This window comes from Rhipicephalus sanguineus, chromosome 1 (genome assembly GCF_013339695.2).
Source record: "Rhipicephalus sanguineus isolate Rsan-2018 chromosome 1, BIME_Rsan_1.4, whole genome shotgun sequence".
Lineage (NCBI taxonomy): Eukaryota > Metazoa > Arthropoda > Arachnida > Ixodida > Ixodidae > Rhipicephalus > Rhipicephalus sanguineus.
Window position 1 is genome coordinate 298,320,258 of NC_051176.1, and position 27,419 is coordinate 298,347,676.

The window sequence follows — 27,419 nt, forward strand, 5'->3', positions numbered from 1 at the left end:
TGCATTCGCATTTAAAATGAAATAAAGAATATCCAGGGTCGGATGGGATTTGAACCCGGGCACGCAGTGTGGCAGTCGAGTATTCTACCACAGAACCACGCCGGTGCCTGCAATTCCTTTGCAGAAAGACCCTACACAGGCGTCATTTCGGGCAAGGAATCGCGTTAAGGTGTGTAATATAGCGTGGCTGAACAGTAAAGTAACAAAGCGTCACACAATGCTAATTGCGCAACGAGTGTGTGGTTTAAAGCTTCCCACCCACTACGAAGTGCTCAGCCATAATTCTTCATCGTCATCAGCCACATGCAGCATCAACAAAGTGGACATAATGTCCTACAGATGTGTAGCGGGTACCTCGCTGATCCGCAGAAAGACTAATAATGGCGTATTGGGTGCTTCCCTACTTCATAAAAATTATTTCGGGCGTAGTGGATACCTTGCATGGGTACTTGTATTGGTAAGGCCGCTCTTCTGCAGCTTTCGCTGTGACTGTGCTGCGCGCTCCGCGCAGGCCTGTCGGTTTTTTTTTTTTTTTTTCATTGGTTCCTCAAATATACGAACATCGCCAGACTCCTCGAGGGGCATTATGATATCCCTTACGCCGCTGCGATACATTCAGTTCGTTCAACAACAAAAAAAAACATGGTTATCAATGTTTCACGATGCACATTCTGATGACACAGCGCTTTTCTTTTTTTCTTAACTGTATAAGGCCGAGGTAAATCCCAGGAGATCCATCGTCCGCACTCCCGAGCCCAGATGCGAGAGTGAAGCCTGACGAGAGGAAGAGCATGGGTAAACCTAAGTGGGTGAGAGAGAAGCCTAGTGCACCTAGTTGGGCCTAAAGGCCCTAGATGTGAAAAAAAAATCTAGGGACTTTAGTTGGGCCCGGTAGAGAAACGGTAGCGACGTGGAGCGGATGAAGCTGGGAAGAGAGGAGGACAGCAAAGGCGAAGGTACGGTGGGAACGAAGCATGTGGTGAAGAGGAGGAACGGCTGATAACCATCCTGGAAAAACTGAGGTCTCGCATTCGTTCTGGAATGTTCGGCAATGGCCAAGCTAAAACTGATGCCACCAGTTCCGCTGTTTAATCAGCCTTTGCTACGCTAAGTCAGTTGAAGCGCTCAGCAAATGGAACGCGATAGTCGGCCCGCATTGTGACCGGTGCTCTCTTTCGCCATCGGGGTGAGCGCTGGAGGCACAAAGATGGCTCATCATTGCATACAATTCAAGTGAGAACGTCAGTCTTGCCTTGTGACAGCTTTTGACATTCACGCGGCCACTCAGAGTTCACCGTGGTGGCGACAAAAAGCGCCGTCCGCCATACGGGCCGACTATCGCGTTTCAATTGCTTAGCAACTCATACACTCTTGACGCCTAAACGGCCGGGTAGGTGTCTCGTATATAATATAAATGTTGGGGTTTAATGTCTCAAAACTACGGTGTGTCCATGAGGAAGCCGTAGGGGAGGGCTCCGGAAATTTCGACCACCTGGGGTTCTTTAAAGGGACCCTGAAACGGTTTTTTGAAGTTTTGTCAGCGTTTAGGCAAGAGCATCCCTAAATCATTCGCACCAGAAATTAAAGGGGTCATGAAGTACCCCTTGGGCTTGTTGAAAAAACACATCCTGCGGAAAGCTGACACGGCTATGAACTGCTCAGCCAAATATTGCAGTCGTGCGCGCCGCGTAAAGGCTACAAGCGGAACGCGAAGTTGCTGTTTTCGCAGGCGCCCTCTTTTCAAACAGAGGCCGGTTCTCACTCTCGTCGGTGGGCGGGGCGTCTGCCGATTGACGTCGCGATCTGCATCGCCACGTCGCAAAAGACATAGCATCCTCATTGGCCGATAGCCGACGTAAGTCGAGAGCGGCGTTCGGATCAGATGCGCTTCTTGCCACGGGGTGCCGCCACTTGCCGGCGCCGCACTCCTCTGTACACGGTAGCCGCGCTCGCGCGCGCGAATCACAGCGGGAGAGCGATCGCGTTTCATGACGCGCGCTGACGTAACTTTTTCCCCTGTGCCATCCCTCCCCGTGTAGCTTCCAGTGCGCTCGTCGGCACGAGAAAAGAGAGAAAGCGCTGAGAGCGTGCGCCCAAACCCCGTAACTCCGCTCATTCTTCACGGATTCGAGAAATTTTTGCGGCAATCGATTCGGGAGGCAGTAAACTCCGATACTGAGGTCATTAGATTATTACTTAGAAAAGTGATTCATGACCCCTTTAAGCGACGCACCGTGTACCAAGGCCACTACGTATAATTATATATATACCCTCCTCCTCACCCTGCCTTACACCCTCAACCCACAGACACGCTGGCATCGCCGGCGATCCCAGCACTGTCATGAGCGCACTCGACGGTTTGAGCTTCACCCAGTCATGGCCTCCGATATTGCGCGCCGACAGGTTGCGTGCAATCTCGGAGGCCCAGTGTGCCCGGCAGCACGCCGCTCGCGGAGTGATTAATATTTGCTCCGACAGGTGCCGCCACACTACCAGTCAATCTTATTTTATTCTCCTGTATGGCAACAACCTGCAAAAGCATGCGGACAAACAAAAAGAATTCGAGAACGATCACCGATAAGCGTAAACTCAGGCAATGTGGTTGTGTCTTCAGGGGTGAAGTTACAGCCGCAGAGATGTAGATCGTGGCGTTGAACGAATAGCGAGAGCGCGACGCTCATTGCAGCGCCGAGCTGAAGGGATTCCGCTCGCTAGATGCGTCACAAACATTGCGCGATGTCGCAGCTACAAGTCACCAATTGCTAGATATGTGGTACACAACACGGCTAGGGCAATTCATTTTGTCCAAGAAAAGAAACCTCGAGACAAACACTGTCGCTCAGCTCACGTCAACACGGAGCACGTTGTAACACAGGCAGACGACGCTCGTTGCTCACAGAAGGTTCAGTGACGTGGACTGGACATATCCAATCAGATCAGCCGCCTGTGTGACGTCGCGCTTCCAGTGCGACACGCACTGGAAGTGGGCGGGGATCACAGCTGAGACGCTGTGATCGGTGGCGATTCGCAGCTTTAAAGCCTTGTAATAATGTAATAATTTACACAGTTTACGCGCATAGCTTAAATCGGTCTGTAAATGATCCTTAGGAGTTGCTCTACCGGCCCAATGTGCTCGTACAAAATCGTCAAAACCGCCTCAGGGTCCCTTTACGTGCACATAAATCCAAGTACACGGGCCTCGAGAATTTTCGCCTCAATCGAAAATGCGGCCTGGATTCGATCCCGCGACCTTCGGGTCAGCAATCGAGCACCATAGGCACTAGACCACCGTGGAGGGTGGGCGGATATCTTGTCGGCAATCAGTATTTCTGGTGTCTTCGCTTTTATTGCTGCTGTATTATTGTCGTACAATTAATTTAATTACATGGATTTACGGGCCAAAACCTCGATATCATTATGAAGCACGCCATAGTGGACGACTGCGAAATAATTTCCGCCAGCTGGCGTTACCTAATGGGTACCTACATCTAAGTAACGGGCGTTTTTGTATATCGCCCCAATATCATATCGGGCGTTTTGCATATATCAACACGGGCATTTTTCATATCACCCTTCGAGCTCGAGGTCGGGATTTGATGTCCGCCAAGGCGGTCACATTTCGATAGTGCGAAACGTAACAATTGCCGTGTACTTGTAAAGAGACGCAGATGATCAAAATTATTTCTGAATATTCGGCAGTGCGTATGAATGTGCCCCTCATTTATACGCAATGCGGAATATTGCTGGTAAGTTTATACAAGTTAGTTGAAGGCTGTGATAATGTTAGAAAAATAAGGTGAATCACGTAGTCACAATTTGGTATTCGCGCAGTAATGATCGAGTTGGCTTTTCGGCAGCAGACTCGGACGTTCGGAATGCTCCTTGCTGGCTCAAGCAGTGGGGAGTTCACAGGGCGTTTTTCTGGCGCAGGCCTTCCGTCGCCCACCTACTTCCAGGGTAGCCTCGCCTTCCACGTGGGTCTGCCGAGCTGCACCCTCGAGAGGTTGCACGTGGAGTTCATGCCGACGCTTACCGAGGCGCTTCTGGACCGAGCAGCCGACGTGTGCCTGCAGGCAGTTTGCGACAACGTCACCTTCATGTGCGAGACAGGTGTTCGCCGCAATATATCCGATCCTTCTTCCACGTCGGATGCTATGAAGGTTGTCTGGACTGTTCAGGTCAGTGGGTCGTGTAATCTGCTGTAGGACTCTAATGAGTTCTGCTTATGCTAGTGATGACTAATGCTCTATGAAGGCTGCTCTTGCCTTAAAGGGGTGGTGCCACCAAATTTTTGGCTTGCGCGTTCTTTGCTGTAAGCGTTTCGTACAGCTCCAGCAAGCATGATGCACACACCAAGATTCACATATTCTCGCTAAATAATTTAATATCGCCTTTTGATGTGGACAACTTTCGGTTTCGGTTTCTGGGCGCCGAGGTTGGGCAGTGACGTGGAAGTGTAGGGGGCTTGGTCACGTGACCACACAAGGCTGTGACGCACTTAGCCAGGAAGCGATCGAAACTCGGCGAGTGATGTAGCAACCGATGCTTTGCCGGTGCTATAGTGAACTAGAATATATTCTAGTTCACTACAGCCGGTACGTACGTTGCGGAGGTGGCGGAGGTCCGGAGGTCACTCACGTCACTACAGCAGACCTGGTGTGACATCACTACAACTTTCGTTGCCCATCCTACAGAGCTACGTCAGTGTTGGCGCGCTAGCGATGGGTCTCGGTCGGGAGAATGGGCATTTAGGTACACTTTGGAAGTTAATTAAAATATATTCTAAACGTTTACTGGTGTCCGACCCTTCGTGTGGAGTGTCCTTGCATACAGAGGAAACCCACAACAGGCTTGTTATAGCCTCGAAATTTGATGGCACCACCCGTTTAAGTGATAGGGCTGCTTTTGCGCTTAGATTTCATTTGCTGAGCTTATAATTCCCTACAATTGTCTATCATTGGCAAACTGCTTCGAAGCGACAATAGACTGCCTTGTTTATTTTCTTTCATGGCTGCTGTAACAGGTTTCATCGTGCTAAGCCGCTTGTACTCGAGCGCTTAAGACATTCTAACGCTTTCGGACAGTACTCGGCGCCTCACATGCGTGGAAAGGAACGATTAGAACCGGCAGCATTCATACTCGCCCCTTCCGGCAACTGTTGTCGAAAATACCTTTTGCCGTATTGTCTAGACATGCAAGCAGTGCCGGCGTACGTTCAGCCAATAATTTTCTTAAATACTGCCTGCACTGAAATTCTCACTTGGCAACCAAATGCATGAGCGACAAAGGTTGTAGTTGAGTACGGGAGAACGCTCAGGCTCCTATGGGGACGTTATTGCACCTTGCCACTGCTAGTTAACGTCCTTGCCTCACTTATTTATGGTCATGATGTAACAATTACCCTGCTTGAAGTGAAATTGATGCCATCTTTATTGAGTGATGTGTATGCCTTTCATGTATACACCAACACAGCAATCTATGTAGCCATGAGAAGAGTATTGTATGACTTTTACAATATCTTAATTTTGGAACTGCACTTCAAGGCATTCCATTTTATTGTCTTCCTTTATATAAACTAAAAGTTATCGCATTATAGAATGAAGTGGGCCTGTCTGCCAAGCGCCAAGTGTTGTCCACTACCAACAGTATATATACCCTCAAAGTGTTTGCTGTTGGCTAACAACACAATGTGAGTATGTCAACATGAAATAACGGATGCCATGACCCCATGCAAAACTGCTGATGCATTAGGACCCGGCTGTCAATATATGAAGTGAGGTTCTCATCATGTGATTCTTCGCAGAAAATCATGAAGTGATCACGCTAAACTTAAAAGATTTTTTTTCTTATATCCGCTGCTCTACGTGGCAGGCACGGCACAATGTCAACGAAAGCTATGACATTCCCGAGGCAGAGACCGTGATTGAACAGATTCAGGTACTCACGCACGACATCGTGACATCGGACCCAACCTTCTATCAAGAGATCGCAAAAGTCGGTGGTGACCTTTGGCGGGACTCATTTCGCCAGTCTAGGTTCACGCTGGTCTGCAGCAGCCGCGGCTTCACCATTGATGAACACACAGCTCACTGCGGTGAGTATGTTGTTCCCTGCATCCTGGAAAAGAAGGGGAAAGCTAGATATAGTGTAGCGTCACGAGTGCTACACTCTGTGACGTTTTGCCTGCACTCGAGCATTCTTAATGTCGTGTATGCATTTGTACTGTGTGGATGATGACGGGATAGTCACTGTACTCCTCCCTTCTCCTTCGTTCTCTTGGCGGGCTGCTCACGCCAGTGGCCTAACCGAGAATTTTATTCTAAAAGGGCACATTCTTGACCGTCATTTCGGGGCACGACCGTTGGATGTGTCGCGTACCATTTTAACTCGATAGCGTTAAAAGACCGTCTCTCAGAAATTCCGGTGTGGGCGTCGGCGTCGTTGGTTGTGAGCGAAAAATCGATAAATTCATATAAATAAAAATCTTAGGTTCGAGAGGCAATCGAACCAAGGCCTTCTACGTGGCTGTCAGGTGTTTTACCACAGAGCCACGGCAGTGCTTAAAACTGCTTCGAAAAAAAAACAAACAAAAAAGCTATACAGGCGTCATGAGTAGCAGGTCAGAACAATTATTCAGGCTGACTTCTCAGCTTTTTTGCTATTCTCTCTCTCTATCTCTCGCTGCGTGGTACAGTCAAACCCGCATATATCGAACTCGCAAAAAAGAGAACAATGGTATTAGTACGGCATATCGTATGAGTTGATATAAAACTTAAATAATTTACAGTATTTTAGATGCGAATTTCGGTGCACAAGTTGGCTTCATGGTGCTGCCTTACGATAATGCAAGGAATGCGACTTCACGGTAATATGCGGGGATTTTTACAGCTGTTATGGTCGAGGTTTGCCGTGTGTCGTAGATAGAAAATTATCGTCATCACGAACCGGCACGCGCTCTCTTCGCCCTCTTCTTCACCGCCTTCCTCTTCTGCTTCGCTCCCAGAACACGTGCGCCGATTTGTTCGGCGTGGGATTCGATAAAACTCATGGGCGAGGGAACGAATGCAGAGAGAGAGCGAAAGAAAGGGAGAAGTGGATAGAAAGAAAGAGACGAAAGTGTCAAAAAGATTGAAGGCGAGAGAACGACTGAAAAGACAGAGAGAAATAAAGGCACAGAAAGAAATAGAGACAAAAAGAGAGATAGGGAAGAAAGACAGAAAAAGATTTAAAAAAACAGAGAAGCAGACATTGAGAGAAAGAGATAGAAAGGCACAGACTAAAAAAAATAGATACAAAAAATAGAGCAAGCATAGCCATGCATAGTATAGTATAGCAAGGGGTGGGAAAGAGACAGGTGAGGGGGTAAAAGCCGAGCCAAGCCAGGACCAGCGAAGTCCCTACCAGCTCTGCTGTGACCCAGCCTTGTGCGAGTTAGCGCAAGATGCACCTTTTTTTTTGCTTTTTGTTTTTCGCAGTTTGTAGTTAGGGTGCGGGCAGTGGCGTAGCTAGGGGGCGGCATACCGGGCCCGTGCTCCCCCCCCCCCCCCGATTTTTCTTTTTTTTGCCATGGCATACAGAGCACAAAATGACACTCGACTGCCCGGCATCTGCCTGCCCGGCCCCCGCTCCAGATCAAGGAAGTGCCCCCCCCCCCCCCCCCCCCCCCCGAAAAAACTTTCTGCCTACGCCCCTGGTCGTAAGCAGCGCCTCAAAATTCGGGGGACTCTTGAGCTTCGTCTTCAAGAGTAGAACCGAGCCCCGTTCGCATCTCCTTCCCAATCGCTAGCCTGGTTTCGCTTCTCGGTGGACACCTCAACCGTGCTGCAAGGAAAGGAACGTCTGCGCGCGTAACATACACCCTTTTAAACTATCCTAGAATGCCTACTGCCAGTACACTTGCGTACTGCCCCCTACACCATCATTCTTACTTTTGCCAATTGACAAAGTACCCACTACGCGTCCGTAAGGCAACACGCGCACCTGCCCACTTTGTTGGTGGAGCTGCTGATGATGACGATTAACTGTGCCTGAGCGCTCTGTCATGGGTAGGGGTGGTTGCGCAATTCATATGTTTTGACGCCTGGTGAAATTCTACGCTTATCTCACGCAATATTACATGCGTTAAGGAGACTCCTCGCACTACATCACATTCGTATATAGGTTTTTTTCCGAAACAGTTTCAAGCACTGGCGTGGCCATGTGGCAGAACACCTGCTTGCCACTCAGAAGGCCTTGGTTCGGTTCCTACTCGCATAGAAGATTTTGTATGATTTATTTTATATGCATATATATCGATTTTTCGCTCACGGACAAGGCTGATTTTTCGCTCACAACCAACGACGCCGACACCAAAATTTCTGCGAAACGAGCTCTTTAACGGGCTATCACGTGCATACTTATCGGGCGGCCTCTGGTCCGCCCTGGCCCAAATGTCGGTCTTGTTCTTCAACTCTGCGGGCTTCTTGGGTTGCTCTACACAGCGGCTACGTGAGACTACTTTTCTCCACGTTCAACTGTATTGATCATCGCCAGCCTTACGAAGAACAGTAGGTCCTTCTGTTTCACGGCAGCCATGGCGTTAGCAAAGGGAGCGGAGAATTGCGGAGAAGCGAACCGCTACCGCGCACGACGGCCCGACGACGATGAGAAATCTTGGGGGAAGACACGTGATGGCATGCCATAGTTTCTACTCGCACGGCGCCCTCCTAAACACAACGCTCGCGCTCCCAAACGCATGCAGGAAAGCCCCCTTCCGCGAGAAAAAGCCAACTTATTCTGAGGCAAAGTCAACTCTTCGGGGCGTTTCGCGCCCTCGTATGCTCGATGTACGAAGTGTTCTAGATATTTTTGTTTGATATAGCGGTAGATTTTCCTATGCATTGATGTTAAAGCATTGTCATGTTCGAAAATAGTTCGGCATAAAGTACAATTCGATTTACCCAAGTTCGATGTAGTCTGGTTCGACTGTAGGGGGGTCACAAGGTGTCACACGATATGAATTGCGCAATGAGTGGGTGGCTTAAAGGCCCACTCATTACATAGCGCTCAGGCATAATCAATCATCGTCAGCAATAGCGTCAACAAAGTGTGGAGCTGCGAGTATTATTTATAGACGCGTAGCGGGTACTTGGCTGATTCGCAGTATGATGAATTATCGCCTAGTGGTCACTTCGCGATTGCACTTGCAGTAGGCATACATTCTAGGAGAGTTTAAAAAGGCCAATGTTGCACGCAGAGACATTCCTTTCCTCGCAGCGCAGTCGTGGTGTCCACCGAGAAGAGAAGCCTGGCAATGGAATAAAGCGCGAGACAGACGGTACGATTTTCCATGCGATGCGACGGCCGACGCGGCGGTGCGGCAGTCGGAATGGTGGCTGTCCGATGCTATGAAAGGTCACCACTCCGCTTGCGCCACCGCCGCGTCGGACGTCGCATCGCATGGAAAATCGTACCGTCTGTCTCGGCCTTTAGACGATGCGAGCGGAGCCCGGTCGCGTTCTAGTCTTGAAGGCGGAAGCTCAAATAGTCCTCCAATTTTTACGATAGACACCCTATGGTAGAAGTGTCCGCCGTGCCCTGGCTAATGACGCGGCAGATGTGGGGCTCCGGTTCAACAAGCGCGCTGCTTGAAATCACCCTTTAAAGCGCCCGCGATTTCATGTCCGGTCAATTGTGAACGCCGCTGGTGGAGCGCGAGTTTCTTATAACTTTGGGTGCATGTTTTGCAGTGAAGCCAAAATTTATCATAATTAACGACACTAGCAATTACACGTTTGAGTACATCTTGTTTCGCTCCTTGATTATCAGACACAGACCTACTCATTAAGGCATAAAATCTACAAGCAATACTATGGCTGTCAGTGGTCCTTGAAGCGACATATATTGTTTTTATCAATCAGTGGCGGATAACCTTGACTTTTGTAAAGAGCTCTTTAATGATGATGATGAGGAGGAGAACAGCGCGACAGTTGAAAGAGGACGAAAAAGCACGACAGACACAAGCGTACTTTTCTGCACGCCGTGTTTTGCCCCGTCCCACATCATGCTCTTTAGATCTATGTGACGACTTGATGCATGTGTTACGACGACCCAAGGGAACAGTTGCTCACGTTGCTGTAGCAGCTTCAAACTTTCTGACGTTGGTAGCTTTTTGTGATTTAAGGCACAACTGTCCAAACAAATCAGACATAGGTCGACAATTCCCATCACCTAGTAATGTTTCCTTCGTCAAATCTTAATTTCTTAGAAGCTGTCATACATGTGAAATTAACATATTAAAAAAATTGGACGGTTTCCCAATCAAATCACTGTGCATTTCCTTCTTTGGTACCGCGCATCAACAAAGCTAATATTAAAGAACCCTTGCAACACATTCCTGCACTTCTTTCTTTATCAGTGGTGGCAGGTATCTCTCCACTCTTCAGATTCTCTGAAAAATAGAAAGTAAAACTCATAGTCGATTATTTCTCCTTGCACTTCGTATTACGAGACGGGGACTATAAGACAAGATGTGAATAACAACCAACAACTAGCCCAATTCATCGCTCTGCCGAAATTCATAGGTTCACGAAAAGCCCGGTTATGGCATCCCCTTTACAAACTCGCCCCTCTTGTGCATTGACTGTTGCGTTGGTGCCATCTTTGTTGCATTCGCTGCTTTTCCACCTTTCAGTGCAATGTCCGGCTGGAACATTCGAGGAGCACGGCTCGTGCCACCCGTGCCCCCCAAACCACTACCAGGACTCTGAGGGGCAGACAAGCTGCAAGCCCTGCCTTAAGCACACATTCTCCTTCGAAGGGGCCAAAATGCTTGAGGACTGCACGGGTGAGCATAGTCACACTACCATGAAAACAGAATGGACACTCTGAAAGCACCAGTGATATAGAGAAAGAGCGACATGTGGGATGCAAGTAGCATAGTTTACAACAGCTCAAGTCCGGCAAAAAAAAAAAAAAAGAGGCAATGTCTGTGCCATTGAGACTGCCGTGGCTGGCAAGAAAGATGAGGGAAATGGTTTCATCCTTCAGTGCAGTTTTTTTTTATGCTGCTTCTTAAGTACGTCGAGAAATCGGAGAATGGTACGGATGTCTAGGCGTTATTCCCCCGATTGTCTGAGAACGCGGTAAGTACCTGAGTCAATTCTTGGAATCGTCAATCGCCGATGCAGTAAAGTGGCTACATTAGCTACCTGACATGTGGTTTTGAATATAATTTATGGGGATTTAGGTTTAAAAAGCGCGATATGATTATGGGGAAAGCCGTAATGGGGTATGACGAATTAATGTTGACCACTTGGGGCTCTTTAACGTGCACCTCAATCTATAGATGCTCTTGCATTTCACCCACATCGAAATACAGCCGCCTTGTCCGTTAATCCAACCCGCGTCCTCGGGCTTTGCGCGCCACGTTGTACCTCCACGGTGGGTCCATGATTTGGAAGCAAGCAGCGCTAGAAAAAATGGGCGGGGGGGGGGGGGGGCAGAACACGAAGTGTCTTGTGTCACTGACAACGGACTGTCTTATGTCTGTTCCGTCACCCAGATCTCTGGCACAGCGTTTTTTTTTTTCAGAAATAAACTGCTCTGTTTTTTTTTCTGTTTTTTTTTGTACCTATCATCATCATCATCAGCCTGTCTTCGCCCACTGCAGGGCAAAGACCTCTCCCGTGTTCCGCCAATCAACCCGGTCCTGTGCTTTCTGCTGCCACGTTATACCTACAAACTTCTTAATCTCATCTACCCACCTAATTTTCTGTCTCCCCCTCACGCGTTTGCCATCTCTTGGAATCCAGTCAGTTACCCTTAATGACCACCGGTTATCTTGCCGACGTGCTACGTGCTCGGCCCATATCCATTTCTTCTTCTTCATTTCAACTATGATGTCCTTAACCTTATGATGTCCTTAAAGGAGTACGTCTACTTAGGACAGGTAGTAACCGCGGAGCTGAACCAGACTGACTGACTGACTGACTGACTGACTGACTGACTGACTGACTGACTGACTGACTGACTGACTGACTGACTGACTGTCTGACTGACTGACTGACTGACTGACTGACTGACTGACTGACTGACTGACTGACTGACTGACTGACTGACTGACTGACTGACTGACTGACTGACTGACTGACTGAGAGTGAAAAAACTAGAAGAATAAGGATGGGGTGGGGCTCATTCGGCAAGCATTATCAAATCATGAATGGTAATCTACCACTATCCCTCAAGAGGAAGGTATATAACAGCTGCATCTTACCGGTACTTACCTACGGAGCAGAAACCTGGAGACTTACAAAGAGGGTTCAACTTAAATTGAGGACGACGCAGCGAGCGATGGAAAGGAAATAGATAGGTGTAACCTTAAGAGACAGGAAGAGAGCAGAGTGGGTCAGGGAACAAACGGGGGTGTTGTACCTATACAAGCATAATATTATATGATTTAAAGACACTGAGTGAAAGCAAGTTCAACCACGCAACACAGAAGTAAGCATTGCTAGTGGGTAATTGCAACTCATACTTACGTTGAACCGAAGGAATGCGGTTCAGCCTGCATATGCCAAGTCCTTCGTCAACTATTCTCAGCCATCTCTGCTTTTGCCCATGTAGGGAGAAGATGCAGAGTCGGACGTAGATAAGAGAATGCGGGCAGACCGTGCAACCCTAATCAAGCGCGGAAATGTACGGTTGGACAGTGTGGTGTTTAATCATTCAGCAACAGCACTGGAGCATTCGGCCAAGTTTGTTCATGATTCCGCGAAATAAGATGGACTGTGTCTACCAGACAGAAGAAACTTCGTGCTATACAACGGACCTGTATTGTACATACCTGCTCTTCCTTCATCAACGGAGACACGTATAGAAAGATTATAGGAAGCACAGTAACGTCATGTTGCATGGGACTGAATGCGATTCTGGGCTTTTATGGACTGACTTGCACAACACGTAAGTGACCATCTCCAAACCAATAGCCTCTGAGTAACCTTGCTTTACATTTTATTTACGTGTGTTATCGTACATGTGTGTTTGCTTGTAATATGAAGAAATGTATGCAATTGTAACCTATGTATTGATTACTTTTTGTTAATTATTAATGCCATCCCTTATGTAATACTCCACTGACTGACTGACTGACTGACTGACTGACTGACTGACTGACTGACTGACTGACTGACTGACTGACTGGACTGGACTGGACTGGACTATTTCGGCTTTCGGCGGAGAACAGGTCGCAGTGATCAGTAGGAGCCTTACACACGTTATGCTTTAGCCTGACCGACCGACCGACCGACCGACCGACCGACCGACCGACCGACCGACCGACCGACCGACCGACCGACCGACCGACCGACCGACCGACCGACCGACCGGACCGGACCGGACCGGACCGGACCGGACTGGACTGGACTGGACTGGACTGGACTGGACTGGACTGGACTGGACTGGACTGGACTGCACCGGACTGGACCGGACCGGACCGGACTGGACTGGACTGGACTGGACTGGACTATTTCGGCTTTCGGCGGAGAACAGGTCGCAGTGATCAGTAGGAGCCTTACACACGTTATGTTTTAGCCTGAAGGCAACGTTTGTGTAGGGTGACTGATAATCGTCCAGAGGGTAGCACGTTTGCTCCAGGCTGGGGCTATCCTTCTTGGGTTGTTGTTCATCATTTTTAGCACCCATCTTCCGGTGATAATATCGTGTTCCTTGTTATCTGTCTGTGCTGTTTATCCTTATGTTAGAAGTATTATGATGTCCACATAGGTTGTGTTTTTTATAACGTTCAAGAAAGTGCCTACGCGATGTATTTCTTTGTTTACAAATCAGTTCTTCTGGATTCCGTAAGGTGGAGAAAGAGCGCTCTCTTAGATGGCACATAAGGTTATTCAAAGTATCATCAGCAAACTTTAAATCTGAACCAATCTCATTTGGCTGGAGTTTGCTTTCGTAGCCTTGTAAATTTGTTATTGTTTGTGACATTGTTGCGGCTGAACTTTCGGAGCTTAACATCTACAGTGCTTCTCAATAATTCCATGTCGCACTCCGATGACCATGTCCCGTGGTAGAGGGTGCGAATTTCATACTTTGTTAATTAAAGAGGGGATAATGCTAAAACGGGACATTACATGAGACACACTGATCAATGCGCACATGCAACGGCAAAAAAGTTATAAGTAGAACAGAACGGTGAATTCCCATCACACTCCAAATGACGGCGCTACCGCATTTCATAGCTGTGCCCTGATCGCACCTAATACCGTCCGGCGAACACACGTGAACTACTCGCATTTCTGAATTTCATTTCTTCGTTTATTCAGCCGCGAAAGTCTTGTAAGACATTCTACAGAAGGCCCAACTCTCACAACGAATTAAAAAAAAAACTCTAAGAAATGAGAGGATGAGTAGAACTACAAAATAAAAAAACAAAGCTGTTGATAAAAATCGAAATGAATTAAAATAAGTACTAAATTTGATTGCATAAGTTATATGCAGTCAAATATGATATACAATATGACTGCTTCAGTTCATCGTGTTAAAAGAATAGGCAGAAAAACAAAAAGAGCAGCGAAAGTCTAAAATATTTCGGCGAGTATCACTGAAGTTAAGATACAACCGTAGTCAAAACAGAAGCGCCGCAGCACAGAAAAGGCTGAGCACGACGAGTACACTATACATTACAAAATAAAAACCGACCACTCTAATACGAAAAGCGGTCACGACACGTGCAAGCTGAATAGCGAAGCGAGCCCCAATGCTTTGAAGAGAGGCTTGAGGTATAGCATATGAAAAACCTGTGGACCTCTGGAAACGTCTTATGAGTTGTGGGTGCGAAAGCATTAATGCCCAATTGAACGCCGCTGACCGGGTTTTCAAGTTTTCCGTGGCGAGTAATGTCGCCGGTGTCCTGAGCGTCGAGAGCCCAAGGAGGAGGAGGAGAGGTTGGAAAAAGATGCCATTTCTGCAACCCTAGTTGAGAGCACATCTCAGGAAGCAGTAGCGGCCATCAACGTCCGCAGGCGCGGGCAGCAGCTAAGCCCACTCGGTTGAGAGAGATAATGACCGCGCGCAGCGCGTCCTATAATATTAGGCCTGTGCACTCTGTTTTATGCGTGGTGGTATGTGGTCCGAAATTTCCATTGCCGAGCCCGCCATGACGAAAGCTGCGAGTTCAAACTAACGGTCCAAGTAGCATCATTATGATAAAGCAGAGAGTATACAGGCACACATGCCTGTACAGTTTTTTTTTTTTTATAAAAGTGCTATGACAGTCACGCTGCTCTCCTTTTCGCACAAGAACTCTACGTCGAGCAGGTAATATTTTGCGGTGGCTGACACTGAAGCGACTAATGAACAAAAACTCATTGATTAACTTCTTAATTATTGATTTGAGGGCCCTTGTTTGTATGCGAAAATTGTAGGCCACCACAATTTATGGCATACCCATTTTTCTTTAGAAATCCAAAACTTGCACGTAATTTGAGATATTCGTGATCCAAATTTAAGGCCGATACCGAAACTTACCGCACCCGGTGCGCAGGAAAAGCTATGTTACGTCAGACTTCCCGTGACAAGGAAGCAACGAAATTTCACTGAAGGCGCGACGCGACCGAGAAGGTTTACAAATAAAATTGCTGCAGTGGAAGCTCTCACAACTTCCCAGCAGCAATTATGAAATCAGCATTCGGTTCACCTTAAGGACATAGCCTTTCCAAGCGAGGCCCAATTAGAGATAAAGCGTTCGGCTAACTTAAGTGATAGGTTAATTATAAAGCAAAAGGCCGCTGTGGTCTCGTGTCCTTTCTTGTCCCATCTTTTTAGCGCTGTTTTTCACTCGTAATCATGAACCAACCAGACCAAGTGCGTACCCTACTAAAGAGACACGTTCAGCAGTCCGGACACAATTGCTCGTCTCTAACTCATCGGGCGTGTGAGTATAATCGCTACCTTTTCTTCGCTGTGAGCTAACGCTTTATCGTGCCTCTGGTAAGATGGCGGAAGTCTGGCTTCACTTTCGGGACGGAATTTCCCCTCCAGCATTTTTTTATTAAAAAACCCCCTTAGCCGCGGCCATGTCTTGTCGCGGAAAGCGGCCAGTCATCTCAGTTAGATCAGCGGATCGCCTTATACCTGTGCGTGTGGTGTTTGGTCCTTATCTGTTTATTTCGCCCTTTGCGCAAGAAAGCCGCAGTCTCAACGTTTTCTTTCTCATAACTCTGTGAAGCTGCCAGTGCGATTCTTTTTTATTTTTTGCAAACAGGCGGAATAGTTTTTTTGCTCCTTCTTATAGTTTAAGAAGGAGATAAGCACCTCAGGTCGCACGCGAGGAATGAGTGGTCTACTAGAAGACTTTTCCTGACGAGATTCTGCTTCGACGCGGGCCTTTAGTTTCGTCACTTCCTCGTCACGAATAGTTCCGGTCTGACGTAACAGGGTTGTCGCATTTCCGATAAGAGCGGTCAGTTTCGATATCGGCCTAAAATTCGATTGTGAATATCTCAAATTAAGTCCAACTTTTGTTATTTATAAAAAATGGGTATGTCGTAAGTTGTGACGGCCTACAACTTTCCCATACAAAGAAGTGTCCGCAAGCCAATAATCAAACGTTAATTGAAGAGTTTTTGTTATTTAATCACTCCAGTGTCCTTATAGCTCGAGCAATGTATTTCCACCTCGACGTAGAGTTCGTGTGCGAAAACGAGAGGAGCTTGACTGTCATAGGGTTTTTAATAAAAATCTATATTTTCAATAGAAACACCCTGTATATATTCTCAGCAAACGTGAAGAAGAGACGTTCCAACTGGCATTAACTTGAGCAGGTAGAAAGTTAAGTTACGGGGTGCAAGCATCAGGGGCGTACACAGACGTAGATCTGCTTCGAAGGCCGTCACCACTGACTGCGGAGCCGAACTTTTTTGTAAGATCCGCGATTAGGCAATGGACAATGAAAAAAAAGGGACATATACTGTGCCTCTTTTTTTTTTCCTTCGTGCTTCGTACTGGTCTTCTAGAAGTTCAACTATATGCGACACCTACCCGTTTTCTTTTCCTATTACACAAAGCTCGAATGCCCCATAAGCAGAACGCTGGTTCTCGCAGCAACTATTAAGCGATATCCCTTTTTCATACGCCGTGCAAAAGTCGACATGTGTATAGATCCTGTCCAGAGGTGATAGAAAAGTAAATCGTGCCAACTATGCAGTCAGTCCATAGGTTGTCTGCGAAGCGCGGGAGCGGTTCATTTGTATTTGCTTCACTTATGCATGCCTGCTGTAAATGTACAAAAATGGCCTCTTGCTCGGAACTAAGGCGTGTTCCGCTTGCCTCGGTTGAAGGGATTAAGCCCACCTAAGAGCTGATGAACAGCGAGTTTGAGCTCTTCTGAAGCAAGCAGTACGGCGGTTTCTCAATGTTCGAAAGGACTCAACATCAACACGAACGTGGAGTACTTTGATGCGTTGGTTTCCGTAGGCAAGGGATAAGGCTCGCCGTTGCAGACTTGGTGAGACTTCAGCTGGCGAAAGGATTTGAAATGAATCACGAACAAATGTCCACGAGAGAACAAATGCGCCTGATTGCACGTCGCTTTTCGCGCAGAATTCGTGCCTCCTCCTGCCAAGGATGCTCCTACGAGGCAACCCGTGCCAGCACCAGGGTATTTGCTGCCTACAGAGGGGTGGTTACACCTGCCAGCAACACTATCGAGGTATACGCTTTTCTTTGGCTTGAGTGATCTTTAATGTGTGCCGACTAATGGGCCGTAATACTTTTTCGGCACTCAGAAGTACTGTGTGCCACACCTCTCCAAGTATGGTCAACGATGAACAAAATAAGGGCTTGAGTGGTTCGCGAACCACTTCATAACTCCTTGAGGCGACATTAGCTAACATTCTAGTAATTTATTATTATCAGTACAAGTGCATAATATAGGGCAGAGGAAGATGCCCGTGACGATATACGACCACGCGCACTCGGCCAGTTCTCAATGTTGCTTCAGATGTATACCTGTGCACAGCTGATGTAGCGTATAATGGGTGCACGGTTAGACACCCAAGGGGGTCAAAATCAATCCGCCAGATACCTCATTATCAGACAAATCCGCATAAAACCCCAGAAATTAAGGCAAAATATGTGCACTATGAGCGCGAAATATCATTTTTTTTTTATTCAAAAGGGCACAGCGACTCTTCGCTGGCCTATTTCAACAAGTCTCTTAAGTTACGCATTCTCCGTGAATAAAGGATTCTACAGGCAGCGTTGAGACAACGAGAGAGATACTGTTATGATGAAAGCTAGAAATGCTGGCCTGGCTGATGGCATGCTGCTCCAGACGCTGAGGGAAAATGATACACATAAATCACACAAATACACAAACAACATACACCACGACACAAACACACACACGCGCACATGCACTCGTGTTGTTCGTCAGGTCTCATAAGGCCCGCAGACCTCAGCAAAATGAGAAGCGCTTTTGCTGAAGGTATCGCACATGTAGCGACGTCAACTTGCAAGGTGCAAAGCTCCATGCGACGATCTTCGTCTACGGTCACTTCAAGTGTCCCGCTACAACCGCAGAGAGTTCGTAAAATTATGTCCACACGCAAAAAGGGGAAGGGCGTGCGGACACCGCTATCATTTGCAAGATCGCAGAGCGACAGGCAAGTCCACACAACACTATCAACGCATGCTCTCTAATGTTAGAAACATATAGCTTCACAACTGCGAGGGGAGTTAACGAGTCATGATTATTATTTTTTTTACACTTTTATGAACGGTGACAACCGGACACATACCCCAACTGTAAAATTAACTGATGTGCAGGATTTCCAGTATTGCTATATCACGCCAGATTCGCGTGTGTTTTGAGGTTTTCATGTGTATTCAATGTGCTCTCACGTCAGCGACACAAATTGCATCAGCTGCCGCACAATTTTGCAGGCTTCAAAAAACTGCACAAAATGAGCGCATGGCTCCCTGTTGTATCCTTCAGAAAAAGAATATCAACAAATCGTGGTTATCATTCACCAACAAGCACACAAAGCATGCCTCCTATGGGCTTCCTGGCAGAGTTAAGTGAAAGAAACATGCGTATACAGGTTGTTTCGCGTAACAGTAACGAAGGGTTAGTAACCCTTCGTTACTGTTAAGTAACCTGGTTTTATTTCGTATGTCGCTGGCTTTCTTTCGACGCCGAAAAAAAATTAACCAAGCAGCATGTACTACTACTAATAATAATATCTGGTGTTTAACGTCCCAAAACCATGATTATGAGGGACGCCGTAGTGGAGGGCTCCGGAAATTTCGACCACCTGGGGTTCTTTAACGTGCACCTATATCTAGGTACACGGGCCTCAAACATTTTCGCCTCCATCGAAAATAAGCAGCATGTACGTTGCCACAAAAAGTTGGACCTGTTGTTTTGGAATGCTTTTTACAAAGTAACGAAACGCACTTTGCTCTAAAGTAAATATTAACAATTTTTATAATCAATCTTTGTTAATTAACTAAGCTCAATATAAATAATATATCCTAACTAGCGCCACATGACTGCAAACCATATGCTGTTGATCTCATTCGGTTCCGATTCACCACTTTTTTTTTTATTCTTTGTTCTTGTGACGTGTAACAATCTGTGTACGTGGTACTTCGTGTTCCCTTTACACGAATATTCTTGCCCCAGGGTTCATTAGTTCATTAGTCTGCGCGATTTATGCCAACCAATTTATTGTTTCTTTATTTGAACATTAATATTTTAAGAAATGACATCTTCTCAATGGCGAAGTTTGTCTCTTTTCCTCGGTTGTCTGAAGACGTCGGACTGCACTTTAACAGAGCTAAAGCGACAGGAACTACAAATTAATTAAATTATGAACGTCCCAAAGTGCATGTGGGTTACGATTCATGAAGGACGCCGTAATGGAGGGCTCAGAGTTCACTAACTGGGGAACTGGGACCAACAGCTCTAGTGTTTTTCATTTTCTCTAAATGTACAAATGCGGCCTCCGTGTCCGAGAATTGCACACGCTAGCTCAGCAGCGGGACGCCATACCACTGGTTAAACCTCCTATTTTTAGCACACAATTATTGTCATACCAACTAACCTAATAGTGGGCATTGATGGCACAACAAATTGCTACGTGCAGTTATCGAAATACTTAACTGTGCTAATGAATTTATACACGGTTACATTATGACGCATACTGCATTTGCTCATTTGAAGGCGGTAATAAGCCTAGTATGTCTCTTCATAAAAATTTTCATAATATAGCAGGAAGCAGCTACGGCATATCAGACCCCGGAGCTTTCAAGAAAATTCATTGATGTCCCACAACGTATACCAAAAAAGGCGTTTCATTGGGTTTTCACAGAGGAAGATCTAGTAATCGAATAAAATACTGAATGGTGTCCTGATGAGGGCGAGAGGTAAACGTTGGAGAGAGTAGGGTAATGAATTATCGGATGGCGTGCTTGAAAGCAGGAAATAATTTTCGAATGAAATAAGCTAGGATTGCATCCACCCTGTGAGTCACACATATAAATGCGAGATGCGAGCGGCACCAGTCCTGGTTGACGTCAGGAACAGTATTTGAGCATAAACAAAGCAAAAGTAATTATCCGCCTTATATTTATGAACAACGGAAAGTTGTACAAAAAGCGCATACAGCTGGCGCTTCAAATCCGTGAGCAGCTTTCAACCTGGCATCAAGAAACAGTCATGATTTATTCGCTAAAGCGCAAGAAATGGTTGGGTAAAATATTGAATGTGCTGCGCCATCTTCAACTCATTCGTAGCAGGCGAGTTTTACGCATCACAATATGGCTCCTGTTTTTCTGGAAAGTTAAGTTGTGCAATTTTAATTACGTGAAGGGCTCAGCACAGTTTACATGAGGCCGAACTGGGCAGAAATTCTAGCAATTCTGCAGGAAATGACCCCGTGTAAAACTAATAAAAAATGACTAAAAACATTGAATACCAAAAGCGTTGACCGGTCGTCTGCAGTTGGTGCATTATATGAATTGGGTTGTTCAGCAGAGTAATGAGACGAAGAAGGCGGAACAGATGCGCACTTGCAACTTAAGTTTGTTGAGCCCATTTTAAGAAAGTGGAGGGGCGCGCACGTGTAATCATAATGCAGAGACGAGGATCCTACTGAGACAAATGCGACGGCAGGAGAAAAAAGGGTAGAATTAACGTCCAGAAAGAAAACTTTTTCTGTCAACGTTACTGCCCGACGTTGTTGTTTGATTGCTTATCAGGCAAGCCTCAACAATTTCTCTTACCAGCCTGTCATGAGACCTGCGAAGAATAATTGAATTACCAAAGAATCGGGTGCTACCGCTACTTTTACAATGCACAGGTAAGGGCGCACCACCCGCTACAGCATTCAACGCCGAGAAGTGCTGCCTGGCCCGGTCATTAACATGCCGCCCCTTTTGGACAATGTCAACTTTACCGCAGCTTAGCCAAATAATACACAACCTCAGCGGCGCATGATGTATTAATGACCGGCGTATGCAGCACTCCTCGTCCTTGGGTGGTGCGCACTTACCCGTGCATTGGGAAAGTTGCGGTGGCACTCTATTCTTTGTTAATTCAAATCGTCTTAGTGGTTCTCGTGACATGCTGGTGAGCGAGATTGTTCCGGCACACCTGATGAGCGCTCAAGTGGCCACGTGCGTCAGTAGAATTGACAGTTTTCGTTTGACATGGGCATTAGTTTGACTTATTTTTGTCCTATTTGTGACCGTATGATCCCTGTCTAGGCATATTGACTACATGTACGCGCCCCTCCACGTCCTAGAATACACTCAATAAACTCCATTTTTAAGTGTGTATCTGTCCTGTCTTGTACGGTTCATTCATACCTACACTTCGCTCAGCCAGCCAACGCCTCGAATACCACCTTATCGACCTACTAACAAGGACTGTTCGATTCATGCGTTCAGTATCTCAAATATCAGCTCGCCACTATAGAACTCTTCTCGAACATGATATCTGGGCTATGTCAATATATTCCGCACAGACTTTGCGTATGGTTGTTTCAATATATTCTGTAATTATCAGAATTTCTAGTAAACAGTTGTCTTGAATATTGGTTCCTTGGGATCGTTCAAGCAGCCTGCGGTGTTGCCATTGTAAGGTTTGTTTATTGCTTTGTCATATTAATGCAATATCAACAATGCAACGCGTGGTAACTCGTAAGCTATACTTGAACATGCAATGTGTTCGGATCACGTAAACTGAGGTATCACGAGATGTTGACCTATACGAGTTCACTACCTACTATTAATCACCGCTGTGAGCTGCTGCCGTACATTTCCCTTTCATCAAAACACGATATTTAAATAAAGCATCGTCGATTGAAGGTAGGTAGTGAACTCCTACGTCCACAGCGCGTGACGTTATATACCTGAGCTTACGTGATCCGGACTCATTGCATATTCACGCATAGCTTACGAGTTACCACGCGTTTCATTGTTGGTGTTTCATTATGTGGCAACCTAATAAACAAACCTTGTATTGGCCACACCACAGGCTGCCTGAAAATTCTAAGAGGCTTCACTAATATTACGCTCGATACAAAGGCAATAGCCAGGACGAGACAAGCGTTCGTCCTGTCCACTTGGCTTTGTGAAGAGCGCGCCTACATGCCTGACTGCGATGCCCGTGGCAAAAGATACTCTAAAGATGGCAGAGATGCTATGGACCAATGACTATTTTTAACAATGAAGCTTTCATCAGAAAAGAGGGTCAAATAAGCAATATAAGGAATGCTTTCTGGACCACTGATTCAAAGATGAATTCAGAGGAGGTTTTTCTAAGCTCACGTCAATCAAACCTCATGGAAAGTCAGTGCACTGACAACTATACTTATATTACACCACGCGATAACATAGCCGAAATCGCTAGTATGGGACAGGTGGACAAGACTAAATACGTGCTATGGACAGGTGCGGTTAGGATAGTAAGTAGATTTCTATTGGAGTGACGCGGCGGTCGCTCTTCAGCGACACGCTAACATTGGTTGTAGTCGTGCTGAAAATGCACTAGTTTATAGCGCTAAAGTACCACAAGGACGGACAGGAAGGAAGCAGAGCAGGTGCCTTCGTATCCGCCTTTATAATTGTGTGCACTCTAATTGCGAGGATTCAGTACCAAGGAAGCCCAACATCAACTCTTGTCACATAACTTTTCTGGAAGTTTAACTCCCGAAATAGTGCTGATTAATGAACATGAGGATGACTATAGTAGCAAAGATAATTGTCAGGTGTTCTAAGGTTCTCCACAGGATTAAGGCGCTTTAACCTTAGCAACTTTAATTAAAATTCACTCGGGGCACAGTGGGTTCTGTGGTCACTTAGCAGAACACTATAAGTGAATCCTAGGGTCCGCTATGTCCACAAGAATTCCACTGTGCTCAAGAAAACGCAGAGTCTCTCGTAAACGAGAAGAAGAGATCTCCGATATTTTTCTTCACAACATCAACAACAACAACAATAAAACGTGGCCTATGAGAGCGCTTAGCACAAGTTTGGGTGAGGTGTGGGTCTCTCAAAGAAAGGGAGAGGTGTTCAGGTATACATGCACGGCGCGCGCAGTTCAGTCTCGTCCACCGTTCGCGCTGCAGGTCGCCACTGCGAGGAACCAGCGTAGCGTCGGTGCCCGCAGCGGGTCTTCAACTACGGCAGCTCCTTGTTCCGGGCGGGACCCAGCGCTGATCCGGTCTACGGGACGTGAACCAATAAAGGACATCTCGCAGCTAGCCAATGTCGTCGTTCAGGGTGGACATGCTGTCGGTCTTATAAGGTGGCGGCGGCTCACCGCACAGGTGGGCGTAGGACGGTGGTCGGTCTGACGATGAAGTCGCGTCGTCGTCCTCTTCCGAAGTGGTAGGTGGTTCGGCTTGTGTGGATCCCTCGGACGAAGAGGTGGTGATGACGACAGGAGGCGTATCGACGCGACGTTCAAGGGCGTGATTGGCTGTAGACACCGGCGACAGGCGGTGCGTGTCGAACATCCTGGGTGGCTGCTGGGGGAACTGTGCGTAGTCCTCGAAGATGGTGAGCATGTCGCCGGCGTTGTCCGGATAGAAGACTGGCTGCGTGGGTGGCACGACGCATACGAGCGTGCCCGCCGGCAGCAGGCGCACGTCCTGCGGCTCCACGAGCTGCGTGCCCGAGCGAAGCGTCACCACGCCCAGGATCTCCGAGAAGCGCGAGCAGGCCACGCGGCGCTTGAGCGCACGGCCAAGCAACTTGAGCGCGATGCTCGCCAGGATGGTGGTGAAGAGTGTCATGCCGCTGATGCAGAGGATGTCTCCGATAGCGTAGCTGCGGAACCAGCGCCTCAGCACGATGCCCGTGACGCCTGCCGCCAGGCTGACCAGGGCGCAAGCCAGCAGCCAGCGCGGTAGCTGCATGACCGCATGCCTGGCGGCCCGGCACGATGACCCGTCGCCCGCCAGCACGTTGATCTCCCAGGGCACGCACGCCACCGCCGGAGCCGCTGCAAGTCGCCAGTGTTGCGATATCGTCAGAAAATGTGTCACGTCATCAATTGTAGCAGCGCCTCGAGAGCTCCCATTTTTAAGCACCCGCCGAGACCATGTCGCGCGCCTGTCTCCCGCGGGAAGCATGCAATCAGGTCACTGGCGCGCGCCACGCATGCGTGTGCCTGCTGCGTTGCCAATGACCTGGTGCGCGCGCCTTTTCTTGCTTATAGGAGTCTCCCGCGCATCCCACCTCCACGCGCTCCCTTTCTCCGGCGCCTCCCCTGTTCGCGTAAACAAAGCACTCCTGACACACTGCCCTTCCCGAGCGTTGACCAACGGAGACGCGCGGACGCCGCCCCCAAAGCAGTCAGCTGACCCGTGGGAGAGACGCCTTCTTCTTGGGAGAGAGGGGAACGCGCTCGCCTTCAACCACGGGCGGAATTCGAAACCGGAAGGGCGTCATACTGGCGGCCTTCGATCCATTCCACACCTGTCACCGTAGCGACACTCACGGTGAATAATTCATCGCCGATGGATGCTGATTGGCCCGTTCTTTATAGCGAGGGAGCTTCGCCGATTTGGTGTTGTTTCAAATGCGGAAATTATGTTGACACCAAATTTGCACATCAATATATTGATAGTGTTGGTACATTAACAAGACTCAATAGACACACGCATGCGCACAGGCGGCATGCTAGTTTAGAGAACGCGTGCACGTGCGTTCTGCATAGTTACATCGATATCGCTATACTTTTGACGCGTTTTCGGCATAAGAAGGAGACATCGCCATAAGTGATTCCTCTCTCTTGCGCTCTGCCGCGAGAAAACACAGCTTAGACTGTCTATGTATAACTTTTTCTTTCAGTAACAGCGTGTGAAAGCTGGTCACAGTATTCTATAGTTAGAAATGCCTTAGCAAGCCAGCTCCTCATCTGCGATGCAATTATACCTCCTTGCATTCTACAACAACAGTTGAGTTGGGATTACCTGTTCATATAACACTCGCTAGCTTTTCTTTTTCTGAGCAACACCCGTGCCTCTTCACAATAGAGACTTTCCTATTGCGCGACACTCTTAGGCAGGGCTTCGGCTTGTGGCCGTATATGGTTGTGGAGACGCCCGCGATTCAAAAAGATTCGATGGTTGCGCTTGGCGGCAAAGTGCTGGTGAATTTGAAGTTAAGCATAGCGGCTCGTGAAACATAACTGCACCTCAACGTTATCTATCCACACGATATCTTTGAGCTACTTAGCCCGTTTCGCCCTCACACAGAATTTGCACAAGATGCTAGTCATAGACATTAAACCAAAACAGCGCCACAGACGATAAGAAGCCGTCTGTGCTGCCGATGCTTCTGCACAGATCACTAATAACACCAATAGCTATAGCAACCCATTAGGCGTGCATAAAGAGTGCGAAGACGGGGCTTGCCTCATCGTGGCCATGGCATCGCAGCCATGGCATCTGCTGGCGCCACTGCGAAGCCTGCTGCGGCAGGCCCGACTTGAGCTGCTTCAAAGGGGCAATGGAACATGGTCGGCCGGTCGGCCCGCGTAGCCGCGGACCGCCCAGCGAGCGAGACGGGGTGGCAAGACAGCGCGCACCGGTCAGTCTCACAGCCGGCTGCTGCGTGTAGACCCGGATCCCGAACAGCGGATGAGTGGCGTCCAGTCGATCGAGGCGCGAACCGACCGCCGCAGTCATGCGCGCAGCCAAGCGCGTCGCGGAAAACACCGGCCCACGGCTGCGCACACGGGCCTATGCCCGTCGACCGCCACTCTACATATCAACGCTGGATGGGCATCACGTAACGGCCCCGTTTCGCTTTGCAGTCAGGCCAACGACGCCGCGGCGACACCGTTTTTTCCCTACTACTCAAGGCGTCCCCGACGCAATCGAGGGGCGCTGCCGCAGTCGAACTACTCGATGATGCGCTCCCTCGCAGCGGGAAGCCGGGAGCGCATCCCCAAAAACGAACGGTCTTGTCGCGCCCTCTCGTGTGCGCACTTCTCATCTAAGTGCCATCGATCGGTTATGTGGCGCTGGCGTTTGACAGGAGCAGCGCGGTGCACGAACCATGGCCGCCGAGCAGGCGGTGGACAGCGGCGCCGCTTCTTTCACCACAAGTCCTCATGGTAAGGCCCTGCTCTGCGGACGCGCTGCACATGCGGCACACCTATAGCGCTCGCGCAACCCTGGAGGACAGCAACGGCCGATATTTCTGAGGCATGGTTGTCCCAGCTACATCGCGTTCAGGCGCAGGTCAGCTGATGGCACGCGACATACAGCTAAGTGGTAACTACCGACGCATTGCAGCTGGAAGCACGAGTTTCAATGCGGAAGTGCCCACGCAGCGGTCGCACAATTTCTGCACATTCAGTTGCATATATAGTTCTTGTGTATGCTGAGCAAGTGTTTTCATTTGGTCGCCTTTGTGCTTTGTTTTGATCACTACTGCATGGCTTTCGTGTGAATATTGCAGGTGGGAGGTTAAGTGCTACAGGGAGCATTGGAATGAAACCAGTATCTCCTTTTCTGGTAATTTTTGCAAGTGGGCTTTCCGTTGTTATGATGCCCTCTTCCGGTTGCTCAGAATGAACCGAAAGGAAGCTCGGCTATTTAATGCTGCACTGGTATCGGCGCAGTTCACCTAATCACAGAAGGTGATGCGAAAGCGCTGTTGCTAGTCTAATGACAGGGAGCGATCACGTTCTACGAGACAACAGACACAGACCGCATGGCTTTGCCACACACCTGCCACGCCATCTACCGGTACATCGTTACGCTTGTGAACACGTTGATACGATTAGCGTCAGCCGCTGGAGCTCGGGTGCCTCACGCGAGATGGCGAGACAGGTAACGAGACAGGAGCACGCTCTTGCGTTTCTTAGCATTGGCAAGGGAGCATTATTTCGTATTTTCACTTGC

The 27,419-nt window shown here is 48.0% G+C and overlaps 2 protein-coding genes across 3 annotated transcripts in view; one reads left to right on the forward strand and one right to left on the reverse strand.

The window, feature by feature from the left end:
* The window catches only part of LOC119379341 (sushi, von Willebrand factor type A, EGF and pentraxin domain-containing protein 1), a 166,821-nt gene extending 143,098 nt beyond the window's left edge, over positions 1 to 23,723 (forward strand). For both annotated transcript variants that reach the window (XM_037648621.2, XM_049411937.1), the window contains 5 exons: positions 3,931 to 4,178; positions 5,872 to 6,094; positions 10,673 to 10,825; positions 17,593 to 17,701; positions 23,628 to 23,723. In XM_037648621.2, the coding sequence (XP_037504549.1) occupies positions 3,931 to 4,178; positions 5,872 to 6,094; positions 10,673 to 10,825; positions 17,593 to 17,701; positions 23,628 to 23,718 (824 nt within the window). In that variant the 3' untranslated portion in view covers positions 23,719 to 23,723. The remainder of the gene's footprint in view (positions 1 to 3,930; positions 4,179 to 5,871; positions 6,095 to 10,672; positions 10,826 to 17,592; positions 17,702 to 23,627) is intronic.
* On the reverse strand, positions 23,441 to 26,239 carry LOC119379342 (uncharacterized). Its single transcript, XM_037648625.2, has 2 exons — positions 25,923 to 26,239; positions 23,441 to 24,505 (listed from the first exon to the last, which is right to left on the reverse strand). The coding sequence occupies exon 2, from the start codon at positions 24,417 to 24,419 to the stop codon at positions 23,760 to 23,762; it is 660 nt and encodes a 219-aa protein (XP_037504553.2). The 5' UTR covers positions 24,420 to 24,505; positions 25,923 to 26,239; the 3' UTR covers positions 23,441 to 23,759.
* Positions 26,240 to 27,419: the final 1,180 nt, after the last annotated feature.